General features: G+C 39.8%; 1 protein-coding gene across 1 annotated transcript in view; it reads left to right on the top strand.

The window, feature by feature from the left end:
- The first annotated feature begins 6,426 nt into the window (after nucleotides 1-6,426).
- The window catches only part of CCAR1 (cell division cycle and apoptosis regulator 1), a 49,127-nt gene continuing 46,624 nt past the window's right edge, over nucleotides 6,427-8,929 (top strand). Inside the window, 2 exon segments of the mRNA XM_036027512.1 lie at nucleotides 6,427-6,627; nucleotides 7,667-7,789. Of these exon segments, the coding sequence (XP_035883405.1) occupies nucleotides 7,717-7,789 (73 nt within the window). The 5' untranslated portion in view covers nucleotides 6,427-6,627; nucleotides 7,667-7,716.

Raw genomic sequence — 8,929 nt, 5'->3', positions numbered from 1 at the left:
GAAAACAGTAAAGTGGGTTGCCCTGCCCTGGCGATTCCCTAAGATTCTACTCCACACAAATTACAAGTGCAATTTTGTACGGTAGGCCATGCTACTAAAACAAGGAGTCAAAGCAGCTCTACCTAATGCACAGAAACAAACACAGGGAGGCTGTCAAACTGAGGAGACAAAGAAACATGGCCCAGATGAAAAAACAGAACTAAGCCCTAGAAAAAGGACTCAATGAAATGGAGATAAGCAACTTATCAGAGGCAGAGTTCAAAACACTGGTTATTAGGGCCCCCAAAAAACTCATTTAATACAGCAACGATATAGAAAAGACCCAGGGAGGCTACACTAAGTGAAATAAAGAAAAATCTACAGGGGCCCTGGCTGGTATGGCTCAGTATATTGAGGGCTGGCCTGCTAACCAAAGGGTCACTGGTTCAATTCCCAATCTAGGGCACATGCCTGGCTTGTGGGCCAGGTCCCCAGTAGGGGGCATGGGAGAGGCAACCACACATCAATGTTTCTCTCCCTTGCTTCCACCCTCCCTTCCCCTCTCTAAAAGTAAATAAATAAAATCTTTAAAAAAAAAATCTATAGGGAACCAACAATGGAGAGGATGAAGCCGGGATTCAAATCAACAATTTGGAACATAAGGAAGAAATAAATAATCAACTAGAACAGAAAGAAGAAATAAGAATTTTTTTAAAAATGAGGATTGTATAAGAAGACTCTGGGACATCTGCAAAACGTGCCAACATCTGAATCATAGGGATGCTAGAAGGAAAAGAGGAAAAGCAAGAAACTGAAAACTTATTTGAAAAAATTAAAGAAAATCTCCCTAATTTGGTGAAGAAAATAGACATACAAGTCCAGGAAGCACAGCGAGTCCCAAACAAGATGGTTGCAAAAAAGCCTACTCCAAGATACATCATCATTGAAATGCCAAAGGTTAAAGATAGAGAGAGAATCATAAAAGCAACTAGAGAAAACCAGAGTTACCTACAAAGTAGTACCCTAAAATTATCAGCTGACTTCTCAAAAGAAACTCTGCAGGCAAGAAGGGACTGGCAAGAAGTACTCAAAGTGATGAAAAGGAAGAACCTACAACCTAGATTACTCTATCCAGCAAAGGTATCATTTAGAATGGAAAGACAGATAAAGTAATTCTCACACAAGGTAAAACCAAAGGAGTTCATCATTACCAAGCCATTATTACACGAAATGTTAAAGGGACTTATTTAAGAAAAAGAAGATTAGCCCTGGCTGGCGTAGCTCAGTGGATTGAACTCGGGCTGCGAACTAAAGTGTCGCAGGTTCGATTCCCAGTCAGGGCACATGCCTGGGTTGCAGGCCACAGCCCCCAGCAATGGCACATTGATGTCTCTCTCTCTCTCTTTCTCCCCCTCCCTTCCCTCTCTAAAAATAAATAAATAAAATCTTAAAAAAAAGAGAAAAAGATTAAAACTATGAACTTTAAAAAGCAACAAATTCACAACTATCAACAATTGAATCTAAAACTAAACAAACTAAGCAAGCCCTGGCTGGTATAGCTCAGTGGACTGAGCACAGGCTGGGAACCAAAGTGTCCCAGGTTCGATTCCCAGCCAGGATACATGTCTGGGTTGCAGGCCATAACCCCCAGCAACCACACATTGATGTTTCTCTCTCTCTCTATCTATCTCCCTCCCTTCCCTCTCTAAAAATAAATAAAATATAAAAAAAAAACAAACTAAGCAAACAATCAAATCAGGAACAGAATCATAGCTGTGGAGATCATTTGGAGGGTGTCAGCTGGGAGGGGGAAGGGCGAGAAGAGGGAAAAGGTGCAGGGATTGGTAGGTACAAAACAGACAGGGAGATGTTAAGAATACCATAGGAAATGAAAACAGCAAAGGAGTTATAAGCACAACCTATGGACATGAACTAAGCCGGGGGGGGGGGGGAGATTGTTGGCGTGAACAGGGGTACCAGATGGAGGGAGGCAAAAGGGGAAAAATTGGGACAACTGTAATTGCATAATCAATAAAATATATTTTAGAAAAACAAAGCCTACAACATTGTTCGTCTAATCCATTCAGTCTGTGTGTACCTTTGACCGTACTTGTTCTCAAATGCTGACTGCCTTTTCTTTTCAGAGAAGTAGAAACCACAGACTGAAAATCCTCTCCTTTTCCCATCTGTACCTCATAAATCTACCTCAACCTGTACCCATCTTCTGCTTCCCATTAGTACAATGAAAAAAATGTCCTTCCTGCAATCAAAGGCAAATCCCCCCATGTGTACTCTCTGGTTTCTGTACCATCTCTTCTCCTCAGGAGCTTCATATCTTCAGGAAAAACTTATTCCTCTTTCTCTTTTAACTTCAGTCTCAACACTAGATCCTCCCCATCAGTATTTTAAGGAAGTCTGAACTCTGGTATCATAAAACAAACAAGAAACTGCCCTTCAATCCACATCCCTCCCTTAGGGCTACCGTTTCTCTCTCCTTCTAGTCACAGTCATGAAAATGGTTATTTAAATAAGCTCCTTCCATTTTCTTACATTGGGGCCACATCTAAGTACTCATAATTTATGAGGTTCCCAAGTATGTATGGAAATATTAAAATCTGAATAGAGCTATAACAAGTAAAATTTTGTATTTGTAATAAAAATACTATTAAGTAAGAAAAAATAAAAGTCTGTTACAAGGTAGCTAGCTTCCCTGTTTAATTTCATCAAATATTTAAACAAACTTTTTTGCCCTGGCTGGCATAGCTCAGTGGATTGAGCTTGGGCCGCAAACCAAAGCATCGCAGGTTCGATTCCCAGTCAGGGCACATGCCCAGGTTGCAGGCCATGGCCCCAGCAACCGCACATTGATGTTTTTCTCTATCTGTTTCTCCTTCCCCTCTCTAAAAATAAATACATAAAATCTTTAAAAAAAATTAACACCAATTCTTTTCAAACACTTATTGTTTTTAAAGATTTTATTTATTTTTATTTTTAGACAGAGGGGAAGGGAAAGAGAAAGAAAGGGAAAGAAATATCAATGTGTGGTTGCCTCTCATACTGGGGCCCTGCAACCCAGGCATGTGCCCTGACTGGGAATTGAACCAGACTTCCTTTGGTTCGCAGGTCCGAGTTCAATCCACTGAGCCACACCAAACAGCCAGGGTCAAACAGTTTTAAAAGGGGTGGAAGGAAAACTTCCTAACTTACTCTATGAGCCTGGCATTTACCAGATACCAAAGCTGGTCATAAACATCACAAGAAAATATGGACCATATATATATATACAAATACAAAAATTCTAAACAAAATACTATCAAACCAAACTCAGCTGCATATTAAAAAGATTATATTCCATAACTAAGTAGGATGTATCCCAGGAATGCAAGGATGAATAAACATGCAAAGCTCAAGCAATGTAATATACAATTTTAATACATATAAAGGAAAAATGCATATGATAATCTCAATTGATGAGGAAAAATCATTTGACAATAATCAAACCCTTAATGGTGAAAACAGTCAATAAACTAGGAATGGCAGAGAACCTTCTTAATCTGATAAGGGCATCTCTGAAAAACCCACAACTAAAGTCAGACTAATGGTGAAAAACTGAAGTTTTCCTTTTAAATTCAGGAACAAGACAAGCATATCTCATCTCACCACTTCTCGGCATTGGTTTAGCCCTGGCTGGTGTGGGTCAGTGGACTGAGTGCCAACCTGCAAACCAAAGGGTTGCTGCTTCAATTCCCAGTCAGGGCACATGTCTGCATTGCCCACCAGGTCCCCAGCTGGGGGCACATGGGAGGCAAACACAAATTGATGTTTCTCTCCCTCTGTTTCTCCCTCTCTTCCCCTCTCTCTAAAAAATAAGGAAATAGCCCTGGCTGGCGTAGCTCAGTGGATTGAGCATGGGCTACGAACCAAAGCATCGCAGGTTCGATTCCCTGTCAGGGCACATGCCTGAGTTGCAGGTCATGGCCCCCAGCAACCACACATTGATCTCTCTCTCTCTCTCTCTCTCCCTCCCTCCCCTCTCTAAAAAATAAATAAATAAAATCTCTTAAAAAATTGTAAAAAAAATCTAAAAAAAGAAAAGCAAATAAAATCTTAACACACACGCACACACACACACACGCACAACACCACATTGGATTAGAAGTTCTAGCCAGGGCTATTAGGCAGGAAAAAAAAAGTAAAAGTGTTCCAAGTTGAAAGAAGAAGGAAATCTATGTCAATGAACAGATGACATGTGAGATAATATTAAATAATGAAAATTTTAAAAAATACACAGATGCACACAGGCACCCAAACTATTAGAGCTAATAAACTAACTCAACAAGGTTGTAAAACGATCAACAGACTAATATCAATCCTATTCCTTTACATTAGTAATAAATAATCTAAAAATGGTATTATGAAAACAATTCCATTTATAATACCATCCAAAAAATAAGTAGTTGGAATTTTATGTACAAAAATTGAACTCTGAAATTTATAAAACATGTTGAAAGAAATAAAAGAAGACTTAAATAAATGTAAAAACATCAACATTCATGGAATCGATACTTAATATTGTAAAGATGGTAATACTCCACAAATTGATCTACAGATTCAAAGAACTCCCCATTTGAAAATTCAACTGCCATTTTTGCAGAACTGGACAACCTGATCCAAAAATTCGCATGGAATTGCAGGAAACCCTGAAAAAAACCAAAGCAATCTTGAAAAAGTACAACAAACTTGGAAGACTCTCACTTCTCAAGACTTTCTACAACGCTATAGAAATTATAAAGAGTTTGCTACTGGCATAAGGACGGCCAGAGATCAATGGAATAGAATTTAGAGGCCGGAAATAAACCTATTTATGTATGAGCAATTGATTTTTGACAAAGATGCTGAGACCATTAATGGGGAAAGAATATACTTTTCAACAAATGGTTCTGGGAGAACTGGATATCCACATGCAAAAGGATGAACTGGACTCAACTCACATCATGTACAAAAATTAATTTAAACTGGATTAATTATTCAAAGTAAAGCAAAACTATAATTTTTAGAAGAAAACATAGGGATAAATCTTTATGACCTTGGATTTGGCAGTAGGTTTAATTCCTAGTTAGGGCACATGCTTAAGTTGTGGGCCAGTACCCTGGTTAGGGATGTGGGAGAAGCTAACCAGTCAATATTTCTCTCACATTGATGTTTCTCTTCTTCTCTTTCTCTCTCCCTTCCCTTCTCTCTAAAAATAAATAATATGAACTGTTTAAAAAAAGAGGAATATCAGTAGATTTTGTGAATGAAAATACACTGTTGTGAAAGGGAAAAACAACCCATAAAATGAAAGAAAATATATGCAAATCATATCTCTGATACAAGGAACTAATACGCAGAAGCAAACTTTCACCACTCAAAAATAGACAAACCCAATCTAAAATCAGGCAAAGGTATGATTGTACAATGCTGTAAATGTAGCTAATGCCACCGAAATGCACATTTTTAAAATGGTTTAAATGATACACTTTATGTTATATAAATTTTAGCATAAAAATTTGCCAAAAAAGTGGGATAGGGGAAATCAAAGGGCTTGGATAGACATCTCACCAAGGAAGATACTAAAGTGATCCAAAAGCTTCTTAACATTATTAGAATTTATGAAACTGCTAATCAAAACCATTTCATACCCACTAAAATAACTATAATTTTTTAAAAATGACAATAATAAGAATTGAGGAAGATGTGGTACATTGTTCAGGGGAATGTAAACTGGTGTGACTTCAGAGGATTAAAAACTGGGCTCTATTGAAAGATACCTCACCTGGTGATCTGATCATAAATTCTTATCTGGGCAGGGTTATGATGAGTAGTCATGGCTGAGGCTTGTAACTCCTTTAGTGATAAATTTTAAGCCAGCTCCGCCAATTGTTCTCGTGCACCTTTGAAAAACCAGATGTAAAACCCCTAGAAGGCGGTATTAACCCTCAAGAGAGCACATAATCTTAAATATCCCATAGTCCAATCCCCACTTTGCTTTCTCACACCACCATATATATATTCCCTCCTTAATTTCAAATACTATATAAAATGTTTAAAAGTGAATTACATGTTAAATTTTTAAAAAGAGGGAGCCCACAGCATACATCCATTCTATCAAGCACTAGCACTAGAAAAAAAGGGGAGGGAGGCACAAAATGGCGGCGGGCTTATGAGATCACGTGCCCGAAGGTTTTTTTGTTGTTTTTTTTTTTTCCTTCTGGTCCGTTGGAAAGCCTTTCCCACAAAGCTTGCGCATAGATACAGACTCGCATCATTGTTAGGGCGAAGTCAACGTAACCCTTCGTAGGCACGTACTAGCTCCAGCCGTATTGAACGCCACTTGGGAGCGCGCACGTACAACGTAAACCCGCATGCGCCGCTCCTCGGAGAGGTGGGTAGCTAGGGAGAGGCGGAGAGGAAGAGGGGGAAGTTGGCGCATGCGCTTCAGGCTGATGGGTTTGAAATGGCTTCGGTGTTAGCCGGGACCCAATTCAGGTGAAGGTCTAGTTCTCTCCGTTCAAGCGGCGGCGGAGGTGGCGGAGCTGAAGTCCAATTGATCCGCGGAAGGCCTGGGAACGACCCTTTCGGTAGCACGGCGCCTGCTGGCTGACGACGGTGGGATCCTCGTGGGACTGAGACGGGAGGGACACGGTCCCTTTTGTGCGGGTCGGAGCAGGCCCCGCGCGCCCGGCCCCTCCCCCACCCCGCGCTGTTCCCCGCAGTCCCGATGGTGTGCCTCCAACGCCCCTCAGCTTCACTTTGGCTAGCTCAGGGGGACTTTCGACGGCCGTCCCTAGTTCCCGAGCCAGTGCGGTTTTGGCCCCTTGGTCTTTGGGTCGTTGGGGCCACTCGGAGTGCCGTGGGTTGGGGGAGAGACGGAGGCTGTCTGGTCCGGCCCAGGGTTTCGGAGGATTAGGGTTCTCAGTATTCCTCTGTTGGCCCTTCGCCCAGGCTCGTGGGACGGAGGATTCCGTCTCCCCTGGTCTGAGACCCGTGAGGAGCTGGGGCTGGAGGAAGATGGATGGCAGAGCTCCGGCCCCTTCGAGTCGCGGGGGATGGAGGGAGTACGCCGGCTGAGATCTTCGCCTTTTCTGACTTCTATTTTGGAGGGGAGAGATCTTCGCGATGCCTCCTTAAAGGGCATCCGTTATTTCAACTGTCTTTCCCCTAGAAGGAGAGAAGAGAAAAAAGGGACCCCCTCCCCGTTTCTGCTCTGTTTGAGAAAGTATGGAGACGTTAACGAAATACTCTTAAATACTTTACTCGGTTTCTTCCAGTTTCCGTAATTGGTTTGACCATTTTGAATCCCCAAGTCATTGCCAAAAGAAACATGCAGGCTATATTTCCTTTGAACATAAAACTGTACACTTACGTTAAGAATTGGGTAGATAACAACAGATGGTCTTCTGTTTAAATGCGACAGTTTGTAGTCGCAGAAAGAATTGCCTTTTTTGTAAGTATACCCCTAATGTTTATTGAAGTTGGATACTTTTGATGAGCTACCTAGTGTAAAAATTTTTGCTGCCTGTCGTACATTCATATACCCTTTTTAATTTATACTTAGGTCTATGAATATGTCCTTGACAAATTAAACATTTCATTTGTGATATTTCTAGTTTGGTTGGACTTTAAAATCTGGATCCTTCCTTAATAGGTCACTGCTATAGAAGACAAACACGTGAAGGTCTTCCCCCAGCTTCTAGCATGGCTCAGTTTGGAGGACAGAAGAATCCACCATGGGCTACTCAGTTTACAGCCACTGCAGTATCTCAACCAGGTCAGACTACTGAACACATGCACTGTGGGGGCGGGGCGTTGCGGAAGCAGCGGCATGAGATTGAGAATTGTGAATTAGGCTATGCATAATACTGTGTAAAATGTTCCCAAATTCTGTATCTTTTAGTTTTGTTTGGCAGGCCCCTTTAAACATTCATGAGTCAACTAGCAAAAAAACAACAAAACTGTTTTTATACATCAATTTGGAAGTTTTATAGTTTTTCAAACTTTAAATTGATTGACTTTTAATTGATTTAATTATGTTAGAGGTTAGCAGTCATTCACTCATTAATTAGAGTTTACCAAAATCATTTGAGGTGTTAAGGTGTCAGTATTCAAAAGTTACACAGTTTACCCTTGGACAAGGGGAATGTTGGGGGTATAGAATCCTCCCACCCCCAGTGGAAAATCCCTATACTACTTTTGACTCCTCCCAAACTTAAAACTTTACTAATAGCCAGCTGTTGACTGGAAGCCATACTGATAACACAAACAGTTGACACATTTTGTATGTTACATGTATTACATATAGTATTCCTACATTAAAGTAAGCTAGAGAAAAGAAAATGTTGAAAGCAAAAGAAGAGGAAATACACTTAGAGTACTGTACGTATTTATTGGGAAAAAATACATGTATAAGACTGCAGTTCAAACTTGTGTTTAAGGCTCAACTGTATTTAAAAATAAATCTCAAAAATTTATACTTTATGAAAGATTATGCATGACTGTGGTTTTCAGTTTGAAATTAAAGTGGAAAACAACTCTAAAGAATTTACCAAGCAAAAGAAAAAGATACAAAAGGAGCAAGTGAATATTTACATTTTCAAAAGTCAACAAAATTGTCAGAAGATGTTTCACAATAAGGTTTTTCCCATTGCTCTTAGGAAGTTTTTTTGTTTTTTTTGTTTTTGTTTTTGTTTTACTATTTCTTGACTTAAGGTTTGAATCTTAAATAAGATTGTATATAATGGAAATTTGAGTTATTTTGAATACCCAGATAAGTGACAGCTTATTGTTAATTTGAATGTTTTTATTTATGAACTATCTGGTTCTAGTTCTTTGCTGCATTTTACTTAAAAGACTTATTTTGTAATTTGAGGTCAACTGCAGAGACAGTGATGTTCTTACTTGGGTGTTCTAA

This window comes from Phyllostomus discolor, chromosome 5, assembly GCF_004126475.2.
Source record: "Phyllostomus discolor isolate MPI-MPIP mPhyDis1 chromosome 5, mPhyDis1.pri.v3, whole genome shotgun sequence".
NCBI classification, from domain to species: Eukaryota; Metazoa; Chordata; class Mammalia; order Chiroptera; family Phyllostomidae; genus Phyllostomus; species Phyllostomus discolor.
This window is presented reverse-complemented; position numbering and strand designations above follow the sequence as displayed.